Source organism: Fundulus heteroclitus, chromosome 6, assembly GCF_011125445.2.
Source record: "Fundulus heteroclitus isolate FHET01 chromosome 6, MU-UCD_Fhet_4.1, whole genome shotgun sequence".
Lineage (NCBI taxonomy): Eukaryota > Metazoa > Chordata > Actinopteri > Cyprinodontiformes > Fundulidae > Fundulus > Fundulus heteroclitus.
The window spans coordinates 26,917,145-26,937,150 of NC_046366.1; the positions used below are offsets into that span (position 1 = coordinate 26,917,145).

General features: G+C 38.8%; 1 protein-coding gene across 1 annotated transcript; it reads right to left on the reverse strand.

Annotated features, from left to right (window-relative positions):
- Positions 1-5,696: 5,696 nt before the first annotated feature.
- Positions 5,697-10,425, reverse strand: LOC105930992 (pancreatic alpha-amylase). The gene is made up of 9 exons (XM_036138456.1): positions 10,226-10,425; positions 9,311-9,457; positions 8,728-8,925; positions 8,405-8,635; positions 8,166-8,299; positions 7,755-7,977; positions 7,537-7,658; positions 6,603-6,728; positions 5,697-5,923 (listed from the first exon to the last, which is right to left on the reverse strand). Exons 2-9 carry the CDS (start codon positions 9,335-9,337, stop codon positions 5,734-5,736), a joined length of 1,251 nt encoding a protein of 416 aa, XP_035994349.1. The 5' UTR covers positions 9,338-9,457; positions 10,226-10,425; the 3' UTR covers positions 5,697-5,733.
- Between the last annotated feature and the right edge of the window lie 9,581 nt (positions 10,426-20,006).

The window sequence follows — 20,006 nt, forward strand, 5'->3', positions numbered from 1 at the left end:
CTGGAATAAATTGTAAATGTCTCCCTAGGACGGCAGCAGCATATAAAATAAATAAATAAATACATTCTATAAATGTTTTTCCTATCTAAGTGAGTTTCTTCTGAGTCAGGACACGAATAATTGAGAGGAAGAAGAGGGAAAGAAAATAATAGTAATAATAGTATATGAAAAAACAGACATTTATTTTATACAAATGTTTTATCTTTGGAACAGAATGAAGGTGTAATATATTCAACAAATTATTAACAGTTACTAACATGGTTTAAAACAACGAAATAACTCATTAAGATCTTATACAAACAGACAATGCCTATAAACTTACAATTAAAAATAGTTGGTGGAATGGAAATTAATTTGCGCATTATTTTATGTATTTTTCCAGGTGGTGAAAACAAAAGAAATGAAGCAGCATGTGAACAAGACTCCAACTGATCTACATTAGGTCAGGTGTAGTCATGTTCACTTAAACATGCAGCCAGCTGGAGCAGCTCCCTGTCTTCAGCAAACGTGAGGCGGACCTCCAGCACCCTTAAGAAGATGGAACGCCACCGTGTCTTCAGACCACCAAAGACACGCTCAATGATGTTTATCAGCCTTGGCGTGGTGCCTGTTGTAGCGTGCCTCCACTTGACCTGTACCAAATATAAAATTAACTTGTAATTTAGGTAATATGCTAATCTGTCTTAATCTTCTATCCAATTAATATCATCTATCAATTGTGTGTCATTGCTAGCTCTATTTAAGGACAAGAAGGTAAGAGATCTTGCTGGCAAGCTGTTTCCCTATAGGATGCACCACAGACCAGCCAGCAGAGGGTCACCAGCACCTCTATCTCCTGTGGCCATCCATGGACCTTCTGGATGGGCAGCAGCTGAAGGAGGAGGACGATGGTGGCCCTTCTTAGCCTGAAGGCTGGTTTCAGGTCCCCTTCATTAAAAAATATTTGGAGGATTGGCACAGAAGTGTTTATCCTCACATATTATGTTTCTGTTTCTTCCTGTAAATAAAAAATGCCAAATGTTAATTGTTTTTTGTCACGTTTTCTATGCATAAAACTATACCTGTTTAACATGCAGATTATTATAGTTCTCAAGAAAGAAAAGATAAAATGTATAGTGTTGTAAAACTAGTCAAGTATAGTAAATGTAACAAATGGCTTCCCTTCTCTGGTATTTTTACCATTTCACTGAAAAAATGGGCTGAACTAACTGCACATAATTTATAGATTAATCACTGTAAAGGTGGACAGACATAAAAATGTTTTTTTTTTTCCTTTCTTAATGATCAATGCTGTGAAGGTTAGGAGGTGCAATAAAGTAGCTTAACCCTACTGTTATTAATGTTAAAACTGGGTCTTCATTTTTATTGATATAGGAAAAATAGTCACAATTTCAACCTGATCACGTTTTTAATATCATCATCAATGTCTTTTTAAAGATAAAAGTAGGAAATAGGCTGTCAATCTTAAAATGCCTACCAGTTGGCAATAGATGGGTGAGCAAAGCCTGCCTTCTGAGCCTCCTCTGCCGCATCAATCTTCTCCTTGCTCGGATTTGCCTCCTCAACTGCATCACCTCCTCTTCAGCCTGCTGGTAAAGCTGACCAACGACCGAAGCAACAGCAATATTGCTCGTATCGCTCATTTTGCTTCTACAAAGTGCTGATTTTTAAAGAAGATTCAATCGCCTCTGCAACTACAACAATTACAACTCCCCACAAAGAAATTCCCGCTGTTGCTTGTTTTATACCCACAGTTCTGTAATTATTTTAGATATTTTTTATACTTTTTAGAAATTAATTTAAATAAAAAACGTTTTCAATAAGATATGATGGTGTAGTGTATAAATAGTTTTGAACGTTAAAGGAATGCTCAAGCGCTGTGGGTGTGATGACGTCACGAGTATACTTCTGTTCCAATGCACAATACGTGCTGCGTGCTCGCGTTCTCATCAAGTCCGATCTTCCTGTGTTCTTACCGAGAACAGACTTGACGAGAACGCGAGTACGGACTCGCGTTCTCGTGAATTGAGAAACGGCCTAAGTTGTCCCGGGCCCTAGCAAAGCTGTCAGCTGGCCTGGTTTTGTGTAACTTTATATGAAGCCAATGACCGACTTTTACAGTGCCCTCTAGCTTCCTGGGGAAATAATTGCATTTCAAAACATTTAACCTGTGAAAAAAAAAGATTATCTAGTATTCCAAATTCTACTCATGTATGTATGGTTATAAAATATCACACTGCATGAAAAAGATCCCATTTTCTTTCACCTGTAGCATGATAAATGAATAGTATTTCTTAATTTACAGTAACCTGGTATATGTCTTTCTCAATAAAAAAGTTGTCATGGTTGAGTTCTGGTTTAACTTCATTTTTCTGTTATTTTCATTTTTTCATCTCATGTGGGTTAGGTTTGACTTTATTTATTGTTAGTTTTCATTGTCATCAGTTATTTTCTGTCATCTTCACTTCACCTCCTCAGCAGTCAGTCACACCTGTTAACAATTTACCAGTCAATTAGCCAGACCCTTGTTCCACCTGTGAAGTGCTCTATTTAAACATCCCTCTGCCTTCAGTTCAGCACTGGGCCGTCATCATTCCACACCTCTCCATGCCAGTCCCCGGTTTTGCCTCAGAAGAATTGTTTTTCTTGTTTAAGGTTAGTCCTGCCAGTTTCTCTAGACTGATACTCTGCTGTTTGTCCCTGGAGAAGTTCTGCTCTGTGTCCTGGTGTCTCCAAGGTTCTGCTAACCTGACTAGCCGCCCTGGAGAAGCTCAGCTCTGTGCCCTGGTGTCTCCCAAGTTCTGCTAACCTGACTAGCTGCCCTGGAGAAGCTCAGCTCTGTGCCCTGGTGTCTCCCAAGTTCTGCTAACCTGACTAGCCGCCATGGAGAAGCTCAGCTCTGTGCCCTGGTGTCTCCAACGAACTGCTAACCTGTTGTGGCTACGGGGCCTGCTAGCCGAGCAGTTCTGAGCATTCCCAGCTGCCTGGATAGTCGTGACTCTCTTTCACTTCGGGTCGTCAGCTCCTGCCATCATCTACATCCCTGACCTTCTGCAGTCCTGAACCTCCGGTCTTCATCACTCACCACCCAGCATACTTCCTTCAATAAAGACTCAAACTTTTAGTTCTGTGTGTGCGTCCTGAGTTCATCGATAAACAAACCCTGACAAAAGTATTTTATCAAATCTTCTCTTAAAATCTATTATAATAAAATGTTGGGAAAAAAGCACTGCTTGAATGAAAAAGTGCTTCCCCATAGGTAATAACCCAGTTGGTACTTCTGGGTTACAAAGGGGCAGAAGTAGGTAAACTTGTAAGCATACTTAACCTAGAAAATGATTAAAACATTACATAAAAAATGTTTATACTTTATACTCATACTTTATAAAAATAATAATTCCTTTCAGAAATGTGCAATTTATTGACAAAACTGGTTTAAAATACCTGTTGAAGTACAGGAGTTTTCTAAGATTAGGACGAATGAGAAATTGTGACTGCACTGAGATGTATTGCTGGGGAGACGAGGCCTCCTTGTGACATACATTTGTATACATAGTGAAACAACGTTGCTGCCGTCTGCAGGGCATATCTGTGATATTGAGGATAATAAAAGGGGGACAGTTTGATACAGCATTATCAAATATAGATCTATAGTGAAACCTTCTTTTGGGGTGGATAACTCAGTTAAACTGAACTTAAAGTTTTTTTTTAATAAATGGTCAGATAGGACAGGGTTGTGAGGGAATACTGTTAATTCTTCACAATCAATGTCATATGTCAGCACAAGGTCCAAAGTATGAAGGCAAGAGTGCACCAGTTTATGCACATTTTGAGGAATACTAATTGAATCTAGGATAATTTTAAAGGCTACATTAAGGTTATCACATTCAGTGTCAACATGAATGTTAAAATCACCCACTATAGTAACCTTGTCAGTGTTTACCACTAAATCAGATAAGAAGTCTGAGAACTGTTCCAAAAACTGAGAGTTTTTTTTTTTTTGCTTTGCAGTTTGGATGAGGGAAACTGAGGATTAAATGTTCAAAATAATTGTAGTTATTAATAGGCCTGGGACTACTTCATAAATCAGACTGAAAAATGGTTGCTACTCTCAGACCAGGTTTTCCCCAGAAAGTTTGCCAGTTATCAATGTAGCCCATGTTGTTTTCAGGACACCATCTAGACAACCAACCATTGAATGATGACATGCGGCTAAACATGTCATCACTGGTAAGATCAGGCGGGCACCAGAGAAAATCCAACATTGTTTTAGCAAACTTAGACACTCAAGCATCACTAACCTAGTGACCTCCGATTGGTGTAACCGAGTGTCATTACCGCCAGCCTGAATAACAATCTTACTGTATTTACGCTTATCCTTAGGCAGCCTTGTCAGGTAGGTTTTGATGTCGCCCGTTCTGGCCCCTGGCAGGCATTTGACTGGTCGCTGGTGTCTCCAGTGCCACGTTTCTGACTATGGAGCTGCCAATTACCAGGTCGCTTGTTACAAGTCCAAGGTTTAGGGTTTTCTATGAGTTGAATGCAGGACTTATGAGTCCTGTGGCCGGAAGAGAAAGCACAAACAAACCAGAGTTAATTTTCCCAATCTTTATTGTGTATAAAAATATAATTGCAAATATCTAAAATTTGTCAGGAATATGACCTTACAGGAAGTGACCAAAATGAGCAAACAAAATTAATGGAAAGTTGTTAGCCAGCCTTTACAAGTGCACAATCCACACCGCAGCAACAAAAAACAGGAAGAGACACAATACACCTTACCGCAAACAGGAAGTCTGTCTCCAGGTCAGAAATTATCAGAACATAGATGTGCACACCTAATCTATATTTTTGATTGGTGAGATGCTAAGGATCGGAAACAGCAGTAGGAACATTGTGTTGAAAGAAAACAAAGAAAATACTTGGGGTTAGTCATAATCAATATCATAATCACAATATTCAGTAGTCATATCACAACTGATATCTTGGCGTCCTGATTTTGCTCTCTTATTTACTGTTGCTTCTAACATGATAGCGACAACATCCAGAACTGTATTTTGCTGGAAAGCTGTTGTGCAAACACTAAGAGTTCTCCAAAGCATTGTGAACAGATTCCACTAATTGAACCTACTGTAATTGGAGGGAAAAGCACATCTGCTGTGTGTGAGATGGAGGTCTATTTAATCCCTGAGAGTAACAGTCAGTACACCACAGACAAATCTATTTTACTTTTGACTTAAGCAAATAGTTTCTTAAGACTACTTAAAAGCAGGGGTGTGTCATATTTGGAAAATGGAATTTTGACATATTTAGTTAGATTTGTGTACAGATTCAACATTTTTATGCGTGGTTAATTTAAGAATTTATTTCTACAACTGCAGGGCATCTAAATGGTAAAGGTCTCATGCATACAGTATGGACAGCACGAACCAATGAGTGCAAGTGGTCTCACAATCTTACTGGTTTTAGCATTGGGGCATGTAGACATTTATATGCCCACCATGATGGGCAGGAGAAAAATATATTTGCTCATTTTCTTGTAAACCTAAATTATGACCACTATCAGGCTCATTCAAGAGCTGGTTATGCTGTCTCATGTATCTTCGTGTCGTTGTTTGTGTCTCATAACATGTATGATTTGTAACACACATAAAAGTTGGACAACAATGACAAAAACTCAAAGTTTAAAATCCATATTCAAGTTTTGAAGCAGCTTTATTTGCAATCTAAAGTTTACAGCTTGGAATTGGCATGAATAGCAATAAAAGGATCTTCCTCTGTATTGCTAATGTAGAAGTGGGCGCGACCATCGCTTCCAACCTGGACCTGCTTTCCGGTGCACCTACTTCCTTCCTTCTGGCCCGAAATGACATCACAATAGGTTCCAGCAGGCAAACCAGTGTTCAGGGTGACATCTAGGGCCCTGCAGTGACAAACATTAATTAAAGCAGTGTTCAAACTGTATCACTGTTTATCAAGAAAATAATGATTTAGAAAACCAAGTAATGAACAATATATAGGAGGGGTAATTCTTCAAGAATTATTATTCTGGATGTGTTTGTTCACAGCATAATCTAAGTGTTAGCTAAATGGGTTATAAAAAAATACAACTGTTTATTTTGTTGACAAAATTCAACAGTGCATGCAAAAACTGATGGAAATGGTCACCATATTTTCAACTTTTATTTTATTCTGCTAGGGTTCCTGCATTATTTAAAAAAAAATTCTTGAATACTTTTTTCAGTTAATTTTTAAAACAGCTTTCCACCAATTTAAATTTCAAGGAACTACAGAAAGTATAAAAACAGCTTATAAATAATTTAAATTTAAGTGTAACATAAAACACCTTTTCTTTCTCTCTCTCTCTATCTATCTCTCTATCTATCTATCTATCTATCTATCTATCTATCTATCTATCTATCTATCTATCTATATAGATAGATAGATAGATAGATAGATAGATAGATAGATAGATAGATAGATAGATAGATAGATAGATAGATATAATGAATTGGATTTGAATCATGACTTGGTAATGCGAGGTACGCCACGCCTTATAAATCTTTTAGAGCTTTGTGAAGTTAACATCATAAAATACTCACCAGTCGTCATTGTTGAAAACGATGAATCCACGGTTACCACGTCCAAAGGCAACTTGGTTGCTCTGGTTGTCCCACCAGTTGGCATGAGGCTGTCCATTGACCACATTACGGAATGTGACCATGTTCCTTGAAAAGAGATATAGAAGGTAAAACATTTATATTTATTCACATTATTGTCAGGATTTGGGTTTAGTTTTGGCTGTTTGTTAATTTTGATTTATTAGTTAACTCTCCAGCTTTAAAGCTCAGTTTTGGTTTCGGGTTCTTTCTTGTTTGGTTTCTGTTAGCTTGTGTTCTGTTTAGTGTTAGGTTTAGGTTCTGTTTTGGGTTATGGTCTAGTTTGGATTTTATTGTGGTTCGATTTTGTTTATTATCACTTCACTTGGCCTGCTCTGTTTACTTCTCTGTATCCAGCCTTTAATCAGTCACTCAGTTCACCTGCTAGCTATCTGCAAGCTCCACCCATGTCAGTAATTAGTCTTCACTCCTGTTCACCTGCTCACTCCCCTATATAGTCCTGTCACAATCCTCTGCAATCTGCCAGATCATTAACGAGCCTTCGGTAAGTTTTGTCCAGCGTTCTTATTCTGATTAACCTGTTGATATTACCCGGATTGCCTTTTTGACTTCTGAGCCAGCCTGATACCTGAACCTGATTTTCCTGCCCTGTACGATTGATTACCTGTTTCTCTGACCTGGACCTGCCTTAGGATATTTTGAGTTTTGCCTTAGCCTTGACTGTACTTTTGCCTGTTTTGGACTGCCTTTTGTGTACAGGATTTTGGGCTGCCATTTTGACCATTGAGCCTTGCCTGTCCCTGCTTTATTATTAAATCCTGTTTTTTGCCTATACCTCTCTTGTTTGGTTGAATACTAGGTTTGTCTGATTCACGTTCATGACAATTATGTAATGTAGCCTGCTCCGTGAACCCACTTGATTTGGCGCCATCTGTGCTCACACACCCATCCGTCTCCACATGTCTGGTCAGTGTTAATAGGAACAGGTTTGGTGGATCCATCACCATTACTGGGAGGGCCAATCCAGTCGTTCTGATCCTAACACAGGCATAACACAAACATTGATTTGAATATAAGATATTTCAACACACTTAATTAGTTAATGAATTACTCTAAAAGAAAAGAAGGGAATACCATTCCATTCACAATGTTACGGTTCCAGCGGTAGCTGGACATGACCCTGGCCTGTCCATAAGGATGAGCCAGCATGTAGGCCACAGCCATCTTGTGAAGTCTGGGGTCCCAGAAGGTAACGATGGATGCACCACCAGCACCATGACCTCTCTGGTTGTCATGGTTGTCAATAAAGACAACAGCATTGCCGTCAGGCATAAAACCCCATCCTTCTCCCCAGTTCCTGGACACATGATCACATCATAACTATGCTGAGGATTCCATTGGTGAAATGAAATAATTTATGAACAAAGGTAATGAAACATTAACTGAAAATTTATGCATAATAAGCCAGTATGACAAACAAATAAAAACACTGTGCGTTTGACAGAGTCCAGTAATTTTTATGCACAGCACAATTTGCCAACATACTTGGTGTAAGAAAGCTTCTCGCCATTCCATTTCCTGAAGACAGTTCCCAGTTTGGCACCATATTTAAACTCAGTCACTCTTCCCAGATGGAAATATTCCTTAGAGGTAATGGGCTCACCTCCTAGATCAATTACCTAGAATGTGATAACCATACATTAATCCAAAGGACCAATAATAAAGCTAGCTAGCTAATAGTAGGGAGTTTTGTGCATCAAATGTTCAACTGTATCAAAGCTTACTTCCTGGAAGATAAAAGGTCTGGCACCACTGGGGAACCATTTGGTGTTAAGGTTGTTGAGACGACGGTAAATATTATCCAGGTCACCAGGCCACATGTGCTTGCAAGCGTCCACTCTGAATCCAGCCACACCTATGTCAATCAGCTTGTTCATGAACCCAGCCACTTTGCCCCTAACATATTCTTTCTCAAGGGCAAGATCTAGCAGACCAACTAGACGACAGTCACGCACCTACAAGCAACCAGTTGCATTAAAACAGACAGCAATAATCATGCTTACTGGATAATCATTGGTAGTTTTAGGTTGTTTTATACATTAATTACCTGATTGGGATCACCATAGTTTTCAATTTCACCACTACCAGTCTTGCATTTATTGTCATTGAAGTCCAAAGACGAATAAGGCACACTAGGGAAGTCCTTTTTGCCGGCACTGAACCAGCTGCCACAGGACGAATGGGTCCCTTCTCCACCACCAGATCCACACATGTGGTTGATGACAGCATCCACATAGATGTTGACCTGTGAATAGATTCCAGTTTAGACTTAGACAACTTTATGTGTCATTTTGTATGCACAGAGTGCGTACAGAACGAAATTTTGTTGCATACAGCTTGTAAATTGCAGTGAAATTAAATTACAGTATAAGGTGCAGCAGTGATTTAAAAGTAAACAATTTGAATGTAGACAATGCAGGAGAAGTCACAGTGTACAGGTGAGAATTTTTAAAACCATTTGTATGTGCAGAATTGATTGTGCAAAGGGCATTTGTGCCAGAATACAGCTTGTAAAATCTACAGTTTGAGAAATCTCCAAAAGAAAACACCTAAGGACACTAGTCTTTGATTAAAGCCCCAGTAACCAAACATGTCACTATACACACAGACCATAAAGAAATGTGATTTACCCCAACATTGTTGCATCTGGTAATCATGTCTCTAAGTTCGGTCTCACTACCAGATCTGGAGCACAAGTTGTAGCCAATTGGCTGGTATCTCTGCCACCAGGGTCTCCAGGGACTGTTGACGATGATGTGTTCATTTGGAGGAGAAATCTGAGCAACACAGTAGACAAACATTACTATCATAACAAAACACAAAATTTCAGGAAATAGCACTCCTTTACTTAGAAAGGTGTATTAAAATGAGTACTTTTGGGCAATACCAGTTCAGTCTAATCATTGTATTTATCATCTAACATTTAAAAACAACTGGAGAATGATTAGAACAGACATAAATCACAATATATGTCAGTATCTCACACTGTCACAGCAGAACTGTCTGATCAGTCCAAACAGTACACCCTGCTCTATTGACATAAATCAGAATCAACTTTATTTGCAAAGTTTGCGCATACAAACATGGAATTTGATTTCAGATTACAAAGTTCACCCCATGAAAAAAAAGACAGACAACTAGAAAGGCAGACTAACAAAAAATAAACAGCGGCAATACGTATGAGAGGAGGTTTTACATTGGCGACAATGACTGAGCTAAATAAAAGACAAGAAACACAACCATCACTTGCTTCTAATGGATCGATCATTTGATCAAATTTATGCAGAGCTTACGTGCCCAGACATTTTGTAGATGTCACACTGCAAAGCATGTAAGTAAGAAAACTGGCCAAGAGCTTGTCCAAGTCATAACATAATAAATGCAAACAAACAATTGTGGATTGAATCGAGACTCCAAGCTGATTCTGGTTTGCCCACCTATTTCACTTGGTTGTGTTTAAAGGATTTCTCTCATGGAGCAGCGTCATTGAAACAGTAGCGACTACAACAACGCGTAGCACTTCAAGCTTCTGTAGTCGTACTTACCTGAACACCACCAAAGCCATTAGGACCCAAGAAGCGCTCACACTCTGCAGCGATGTCGGCTCAGCGCCACTCAAACAGGTGGACGATGGCTGTCCTTCCACTTTTGAGCTGGGGGTTGTGCTGAGCAAGGCTCAGGCCAAACAGAGCGACCAGAATAAGACGCTTCATTCTTTCCCTTGAGAGAGAAAACTGTACTAACTCTCTGCCTTCCCTTGTGTGTGTATATATAGGAGTTTGTATCATTGCTGGATAAAATGGAGATAAGGAGTTATCAATGTTGTGGTTAAACAGGTGCTTCTCTCTCACAACTCAGGGATGCATCTGATTCATCCCTGCATAACGTAACTGCGGAGGCAGTTGAGTCATGCACAGAGTAACAAAATATAAATGTTGGCACATCTTATTATTTGTGTGTGTCTCATGATGGCAGCTATGTTTGGAAAGGAAAACATTCACCAGCAGCTGCTTTCTCACATTCAACTTTTGTCTAGCATGTGCTTTTCTTTGTGACAGTGTCACTATCCCTGAGGTCTTACCAGCTCATACATTTTTTTTGTAATGTTTGGCAGTTTGGTTGTCATACCTTTTTCCTCTTTTTTTTAATTATTTGATTTGATTTGGAGTGATCCAGTTAGTTTTTTTTTTTTTATTTTTTTTACGTTGTGTTATTTTAAAATTAAACATTAAGAAGGAGTCAGAAAAATAGTTTGACCTCCAGTCTGATGAAACATGTCGGAGTCCCAACTTGAATCTGATGGAGTGAAGAATGGAGTGAGCTAAGGATTGGTATAATGGCATTCCAGCCTCAGAGACTTTTAGCTGCACACGAATGAGGAATCATCAAAACACTGTAATGCTATTTTCTATTGAGTTTTGTCAAAAGGAATATAAGAAACAACAAACACAACAATGCAAAGCAGCTGAAGGCATTTTTGGCATACCAGTAAATTCTGTTTTAATTGACATTCCAAAATATTAGCTTTTACCTCACTTATTGCTAGATGTAAAATTTAATTTCTTTGGAATCCTTCCAGCTCAGCTTTAATAACTCAATGGTTTTGCAATGTTTTGTCATTACTTAAAACGGAGAAACTAAATCTCACAAAAAAAGTAAGTGAGGGAGAATTTCAACATACTCAACAATACTATATCCAAAAGTTCATGGTTAGTGAAAACATAATACCTTTTCTGAGTGTCAGTTTTACCCTAGTAATTTATTTATAACCTGGTAAATACCACGCAAACACAGTAATAATGGCAACCCTCACTTCTGGAATAGGTTCCTATAGACAAAACATGCCATTAGTGATAAAGACAGTGCTCAGTCAACTAAAATAAATAACTGCCTTGGTTCATTTAAGTTGGGCATTTTGCTTGATTAGAGCTCGGATTATTTTATTTTACTTGTTTATTTATTTGTTGGTGGGGGTGGTGGTGCAAATGTACAGTAGAAGTTCTGAATAGAAATACATCTAAATATATATATATATATATATATATATATATATATATATATATATATATATATATATATATATATTTTTTTTTTTTTTTTTTTTTCTAAATATGAATTCTGTTTGTCTGTATTACTTTTCCTCAAAATGCAAGCAATGACCCAGGTCACTGCGTGCCTTTCCTGACCCTGACTTTTTGTACTAGGGTATATATTGTATGAAAAGCTGGAGCCACATTTGAGTTTATCTTTTTGTGATGTTTCCCTGCGCTTCCTATGTTTGTCATGTACAGAACCTGTCAGTACGTGTTCATTTCCAGAGGCATCACTGAGGTGTGTGCAATGTGCAAAAATGTATTTTATATTTTTTATCATGCAGCATCACCCACACAAAGCCGTCTCACGCAGCAGAGCTTTGTACAACTACAAAGTTGTGCTACTTCACTTAACATTTTGATGTGCTGGCAGAAGAAAGTGTCAATCAACGGATTTCTTAATAATTGCAAGCTGAGACGTAGTGATGTGATTTCTTTGAGCAGTTGTTGGTAGGGGTATGGCATTCCTGTCATTCCACAATTTGTTGTTGATTTGCAGGTTCTTGGGCACAACAGACCTATGTGAGGTCACCTTTTCTAGCAGCTGTATGGAATAAATGTTTAATTATGCAAAGAAGCTATTCTAGCTTTAATATCATTGTGGAAACATTTATTAGCAATAATGGTTGCCGTATGGGTTTCCTGTGTAATCAATTTTCTTACCATCAAATCTATTTTTTATACGCCATTATCATAACAACAGAAGGTTTAAAGACAGTTTAAAGAATGGATAGTGTTGGTTTTCTAAAATGGAGTCCTTTGAAGAAAGTCAAATATGTGCCAAAACTATATTAAAAAGAAAATGACAATGAATTTGGAAATTACAGTCAACTTATTTTTTCGTCTCTGAGGAGGTTCAGCAAAGTTTAAAGGTTCAGCTATTTTTATGGCACAGTAAAATAGTATTATAGGGCAACCATGTGTGCACAGATGTGGCAACTATTTCCTCCATGCATCTGTCTGGGACAGATGTGCATTAGATTTACCTGTTATTGATTGACCAGTTATCAAATCAGATATTCCCCCGTTTATCTCTCACACATGCATCTGGTCAGAGCAGCCTTTTTTCTTTGTCTGCCCTGAGGTTATTGCCAGGACACACAAGTTATGTCTAACTTATGCAAAGTAAAGATTTGATACTTGCAATGTGTTACAGATATTAATTTGAGCTGTCCAAGATCATTCCCTGCTCTCAGCAATTGGAAAAGATGGACCCTGGAGAGATCTAACCATCTGTTAGGATCTTTTTCCAAAACAAAACAAAAAAACGTGTTAGATCATCTTAACTCTTTGGGTTAGAGAACAATAGTAGTGATATATTCAAATGGGAAATTTGTTCCACCCACAGTACCTGTTTTGTTTCCATCTGGGCCATATAGGTTTGAAGCCTCCATCTCAGCTGCCAAATGAGAGGTTAAACCCTGAATGTCATCCTTGAACAGCCGCACAGGCTCTCAGATACAAATGCCAATATAAAGACAATAATTAAACAGCATGTGGTGCCTTGATTGATTAACTTACAAATGAGTTTTGATTTGTGTGTAGAAAAGTAATGAAAAATACATAAATGGTAGCCTTGCAACAGTGAATAAATCAACAAATTACTTACTCTTCCTGTGGCTCTACGGTTCCCCAGGAGTGAATGCTGCTTGTCGGGACTTTGATGCAATCAACTGGTTTCCTTATATAGGACATTTTTGACCAATCTGTATAATCTGACCCAATCTGTATAATATGATTGAACTTGACTTTGTAAAGTGCCTTGAGATGACATGTTTCATGATTTGGCGCTATATAAATAAAATTGAATTGAATTGAATTGAATTGAATAGTGTTTAACTATGTTCTGCAATAGCTGTGTTGATGTTTGGTTTCTATGAAGGACACAAATGTGGACAGAAACAGGCAGAAAAACATAAAGGATTTAATAAAGATAAAAATAAAATAAAAACTTGAGTCCAAAAACAGTGGAAACATCCAAAGCAGGAAAACTGTAAGACCAGCAGCATGAAGTGTGGACAACAAATGATCTTTGATCTCTTGATGCTTTGAGTGAGTTCTGATGGCAACTTCTGGACTGGCATTATCAGCAATGGTCTCTCACAGAATAAATATTGATTAAAAATGGGGGAACATCAACTTTTTAAATATTAAACAGGCTAGTATCATCAACTCCATTTCCTTTATATTTAAAAAAAATAGTTATATTTTGGACAAAATGACTTCAATTCTATATGGACAAAAAGAGGTGAAAATCTAATTTGGTTCAGTGGCTTTTTCAATATTTTTAAATCATTTCCAGCTTATTAGTAGTGTATTTAAATTTTGACCTGTTGCTTTTCTGTTCCAGGGGCTAATACTTTCACTTGGCAAAAAAATGTGTTGTGATGCCATCAATATTTTTTCTGTCGCTTTTTTTTCTGAACTTTGACCCTAGTCCACAGTTTCAAAACGTCCCAGATTTCATGGCAGTTTGCTTTTCCCTCCAAGGTATTTCAGTGTTTTATGCGACACACAACCCCAATAAAATGTCAAGTAAAACACAGCAAGGGTAAAAGCATTTGATTATCATCATCCTTTTCCAGTACATATCATACGTTGTCTCATACTAAATAAAATCTTGTATACGTAGTTTTTAAGAGTCAAGACTTTGCTCCTCAACTCGATAGTGTCACGATTTGTCTATGAATGAACCCAGAACCACAACACACGGAAAAGTCTTTACTGAAGGGGTGAAGGAGTATAGAAGGAAGACCCGGAGAGGCAGGACTGCACTGGTGAGGGTGTAGGTGATGGCAGGAGCTGACGGCCCGGAGAGAGAGCACCTGGATCCAGAGGCAGACAGCAGAGTCCACAGCTCGGCATAGAGCTAGCCTGAGCATGGCAGCAGGTCCTTCAGTTGGGCAGAGAATCCACAGCTCGGCGGGGAACTTAGCCACAGCAACAGGCCCTTCAGCACGGCAGAGAACCCACAGTTCGGCAGAGAGCTTAGCCACAGCAGCAGGCCCTTCTATATGGTAGAGCGGAACCGGAGCAAGGCAGCAGGAATCACACGGAGCAAACCTTGAGGTGAAAACAGAGATGACAGAATTCCACAGGCAAACAGGCATGGAGAAGGTGTAGGTTGATGACGGACCGGCACTGGAGTGAAACACAGGGAGGTTTAAATAAATAGGCTGGCAGGTGAAATGAGTCTGACTGATTGACTAATTACCAACGAGGGCTGAAGTGAAGGCTGAGTGAGAAGGGGAGGAGGAAACTAAAAACTAACAATAAATAAAGTTAAATCATAACTAGAACCCAAACAAAGAGGAAAAACTGAAAACTAAACCATGACAGATAGTAGTCAAGAAAATGGTGAAATCACTCAATTTGTACACTCCCCATCGAACAGCGAATAACAACAACCTTTCTTCAGATCTCTCCAGGTCTTGTTCAACAAGCTCACAGTTTGCAATCAGCCCTTTCTCCAGCATGCAACACAATATTTTCTGTTTCAATTCTGACCTTACCAAGTTCAGCTGTAAATATGTTGACGTCAGTAAGGTTATTAAGCCATAACTTAACATAAATGTTCCTATAGTGCCACAGAGGATAGTTTATAGCAGGTTTCACAAGCTGAGTGGAGCTTGTTGTGACGTTTAAGAGTTTATCAGGAAATCACTATAGGTAGGCAATGCAATGAGTTCAAATAAGAACCTAGGCCACAAATTGTCAAATCACAACTTTGTCCAGTTTGAGCAAAAATAACAAATTAAAAACTTAAAACGATTCAAATAAAGGATGAACATCTCTATATAAAATGCATATTTTATTTAAATGACACGTTATTCAGTTCATTCCTGCAAGTCAATTTTAATAGAACTTAATGCTGCTGGAAACTGGAAAGTTCAACCTGAAATTACAGATGGTCCTAATTTAATGATTCCCTTTCACGGTAGTCAGCAGGGGAAGAAACGAGCATTGGTGTTCATGGTCCTGAGCCGAGCAACGGTTTTACTGTAAAGAAAAACTCCTGAGTTTCCCTAATTGTTTTCTAAAGTGTCTGTAGATTTTTCCTCTCAGCCGTTCTTCACTTATTTGACAAAACATAATCAGGGACCAGACAGGTTTGGGAAGTATTTGAAACCTCCTTCGCCTCTTAAACGTGATCTGTGTTTCTGCTCAGCCAGTGTTTACTCACTACTCTTACAGGAACAATCATCGGAGTATAAATCATAAGACCATAACTTACCCAGTTTCATGACCTGTTTATTCAATTTTTATTCAATATGACCTTATGGATCTGTTGTTCATTATCTTAACTATACCCCATAGTGAAATCCTCCAAACCTCTATTGTCACAGGTAACAAAATATATTGTAGGTACTAAACAGTCTTAACAGATGTCTCTTTGTTGCTGTAATGACATTCATATGTGGGTTCTTAAACTGAAGCAAATGCTCCCCATTGTTTAACAAGTTTTAAAGTCTTAAAATGCAGAAGAGGTTTAATGCCAAACTCCAGATTATTTCGGCACTGAGATTACACCAAGCCATGAGAGCCCTGTTAGCTTTAGGCATTGGCTGTAATAGAGCTGAGCTAATGATACTGTTATTCCTGAAATACAATCCTTTAAAACAAGCCCATGACATTATGATAAATCAGGCATGGGATACTGTGGAACTTTAATAAGAAATATGTCAAAATACCACAATTCACATTATTTTAGTATTTGGACATTTTGTCAATGTTAAAATGTACACAATTATTATGCCTGAATCTATTTAAAAACTGAAAAGTACAAACTGTTCCTACTATTGTTAAACTAGTGAAACAGATATTATAACAGTTATGAAGAAGTTATAAAATGTCTTGGTCAAGCCATCCATCCATTATCATTACCTGCTTATCCATGCTGGGTAGCAGGGGGGCTGGTGCCCATCTCCAGCGATGGTTGGGCAATAGACAGGGTTACAGCCCGGACAGGTCTCCAGTCCATCACAGTAAAATATATTTGTGTGTTTTTTATACATATACTTAAGCAAAATATATTGTTGAAGGAACAGTTAAATTTAAGTTTAGTTTGAGTGGCTTGTCGTGCTCAACATACAAGTATTTTGCAATTCCATGTTTTCAGGGTAACAATTATTACAAGGTAATGTCAGCTGGTTATTTAGTCAGGCCATCTGCCCAAGTTGAGTTGGCAGTCATGTGACTAAGAAGGGGAAACACTTGTAGCTCGGCAATCGTGGTTTTACAACAGAATTAGCTTAATAAGGTTTGGGAGTTGGATTCCTGCGCTCCAATTAAAAGCTTAGAAAGAGCCATAGGGAGCGCAGCTTTCTCGTCAGCACAGACGTTTCTCTGGCTTCTCAATAAAGAACTCTAAACTGTACGAGCAATATGCCAAAACAAATTGTTGTGGTTATAAAAGCATATGTTTTAAAGCGTTTGTATACCTTGATACTGCAAACCAACCCATGCCTGATGGGAAATTTGCTGATGTTGTCTCTGGGGACACATTAGCAGGAACAGTTTTTGAACAAATTTTTTTTTTGCTGTACCCTTATATCATACCTATGTGATATTTAACAGATTTAACAAGGCAAATAAGGGCTGGAACAGCTGGCAAGACGTTATTGCCAGCTGTTCCAGCCAGTAAACTGGAGCTTTGAGTTGCTTCCCATTTCTTAAACAAGCAAGTCAGAAGGTGAATCCTATGATTGAGGACAGAATGCCAATGCTTTTGAAAAGGATGCAATTATTAGCATGCATCAAGCAAGAAATATATATTCTAGCCGAACTCATATGTAGTAGTGAATGTACAAATGAAGCTGAAGGCGCAAGTTCAATCGAAGAAACTCATCGCCTGCCTCCATTCAATCAGAGTCCGATACGCCTCTGATGTGAGCCAATCAGCTACGAACCGCACCTCCATGAAGCCAATCAGCATCCCACGCTCATCTTAAAAGCAACTTCAAATCCACGTCTCAGCCTGCTAACCAGCAAGCGCAAACGGATTGCATGTTGGATTTCGAATCAGATGTCCGATTCAACCCACCCCAACCCCTTCTCCACCATCATAGCTGAGTTCATCTAGCTTCCATGACGTTCCTCCATCCTCAACCCATCAGAGTGTTTTCTCCCTTCAGTCTTCATCACTCCCTATCGCCTGTTATTGGTCCGGCAGAAGACCACCATGTTGGGCCCGGTTCTGCCAGAGGTTTCTTCCCAAAGGGGAGTTTTTCCTCTCCACAGTCGCTTCAAGCTTGCTCATCATGGACAGTTCATGCAAACCTGTGTTTATCAAGTTGGACATCTATCTTAAACAGATCACCATATGGACTGAACAAACTTCTTCTATCTCCACTCCACCACCAGTTTCAGACCTGGGGGGAACATACCTGTTCTCATACATCTACTTATGCATATTAAAGTATAATTCAGCATTAATGTTCCTGCCGAGGTCTGAGCGCCAAAGACTTAAAATATTGTATCAATAAAATCCTTCTAATTGCCATTTCTTTCTCTGTGAGTTTTTCAGATTGAAATGTAGGAATATTTCCCAAAGCTCAATGAGAAGAACACTCAAGAAATTAGGACTGGACACCTCTGTAGCCCTAAGAAAACCACTGAAATCAGGCTGAACAGAAAAAAGCTTCAATTCACTAGGGAACATGAAGACGTCGGAGCAATTGTTGGGTGGGCTTATGAGATTCAGGCTATTCCAGAACTATGAGTGCATCAGGGTCAAGAAGAGAGGTACTACAAGATGCACCCATGAAGCTTTGTGCCTACCAAACAGGCCTGTGGGGGCAGTTGTATGATCTGGGGTTTGCTGCAGTTGGTCAGGTCCAGGTTCAGATCTTGTCAGAGAAACGAGCGATAAGCTCTATAAAAACAAGCCCAAAAGAAGCTCAACCAGTATAGCCCTGTTTCCATGCTTTATAAATGTTTGTATTTAGTCTTGTATTTCTACCCACCATGACATTTCCTGTTAGTAGAATTGTTGTCAGAGGACAGGCATTGCATTTTTAATTCAAACTCGTTCACGTTTACAGAAAGATTTGTCTCTTTTGCGGATATCTGCTGATTCAGAGCATAGTATAGAAGAGCGCAAAGAAGGTTAAGTGAAGTAGTTTAGTTCAGAATAATCTTACAGCTTTTGAAGAATTCACTGCCACACTGGCCAAAAATAAGTATCACCTCAACTTTTATCCCCCTTTTTTTTCTATTTGTGTCATAGAGTAACTGCCTTTAGTAACGTAGGCGCAAGGCAACACAACTGTGACACTGGTACAATTTTGGGTGAATGGAAACTCAATTCCTTTAAATGGGAAGGAGTGAGCACCTCCCCAGACGATGAAGCTTGTAAAAAGGGAGATCTGTAAAAATGTGTGAACCAGATGTTGTTGGTTTTTTTTTTTCTGGGAAAGAGGAGGCACGGAAATCATATATTTTCTCCCTGGAGAGAAAATAGCAGCAAGTCTCGAGGAGGAAAATGATGCAGTTGTAGGTAAAGCTTATACTTAAGGAGGAATGGCGTTTTTAGTTGCCACGCAGAAGGTTGAGGCTGGCTGTAAACCTCATCCTTATTTCTCTGTAATGGGCTTTCATATGAACACTACAAGTGCTAATTATTTGTTTTGTGCACACTTTATTTGCTTTCTCTCATAAACTGAGGGGTCCCGAAGATTTGCCAGATCTGTACAAGTTCCAGTCTTCACCCAGCCTCATGTGCTTGCTGACCTAACAGTAGCCACACACCACCTTTGTGTGAGACAGTAGTAATAGTAATGTCATCTTTATTGTCTTTGAAACATACATTGAAACATACATACCAATGAAATTTGTTCTCTGCTTTTAACCCATCACCCTTGAGGAGCAGTGGGCTGCCATGTGCGGCGCCCGGGGAGCAATCTGGGGTTATGGGTCTTGCTCAGGGGCCCATAGTGCAGGGTACTTGCATCCTTCTCTGAGTGCAAGCACACTAGTGGGCTCCAGGAACATCGTGTTAAATTAAAGAAACAATGCTCTTCCTCACTGAGAAACAGAGCGAGCAGGAGGTAGGGAGACAAGAAGAGACACTGGGGTGGAGTGATAAAGTAATAAAAAACATCCTTTCTCCAAACTGTTTTCACCAAAATAAGTTTTTTATAAGAATAGAACAACATTTTTATAACATCAATTTCAATTCTAAACTTGCACTCCACTGCTTCATACATTAGTTTCCTTTCTGTTTATTTTGTTT

What these genes read in the sequence shown, in the direction of transcription:
- LOC105930992 (XM_036138456.1), bottom strand. Translation starts at nt 9,337, where the DNA reads ATGATTACCAGATGCAACAATGTTGGG. An exon ending in GAGAAGCTTTCTTACACCAA is followed by an intron (nt 7,978 to 8,165) that starts GTATGTTGGCAA and finishes TCATGTGTCCAG; the next exon opens with GAACTGGGGAGAAGGATGGG. An exon ending in GTAACATTGTGAATGGAATG is followed by an intron (nt 7,659 to 7,754) that starts GTATTCCCTTCT and finishes TGCCTGTGTTAG; the next exon opens with GATCAGAACGACTGGATTGG.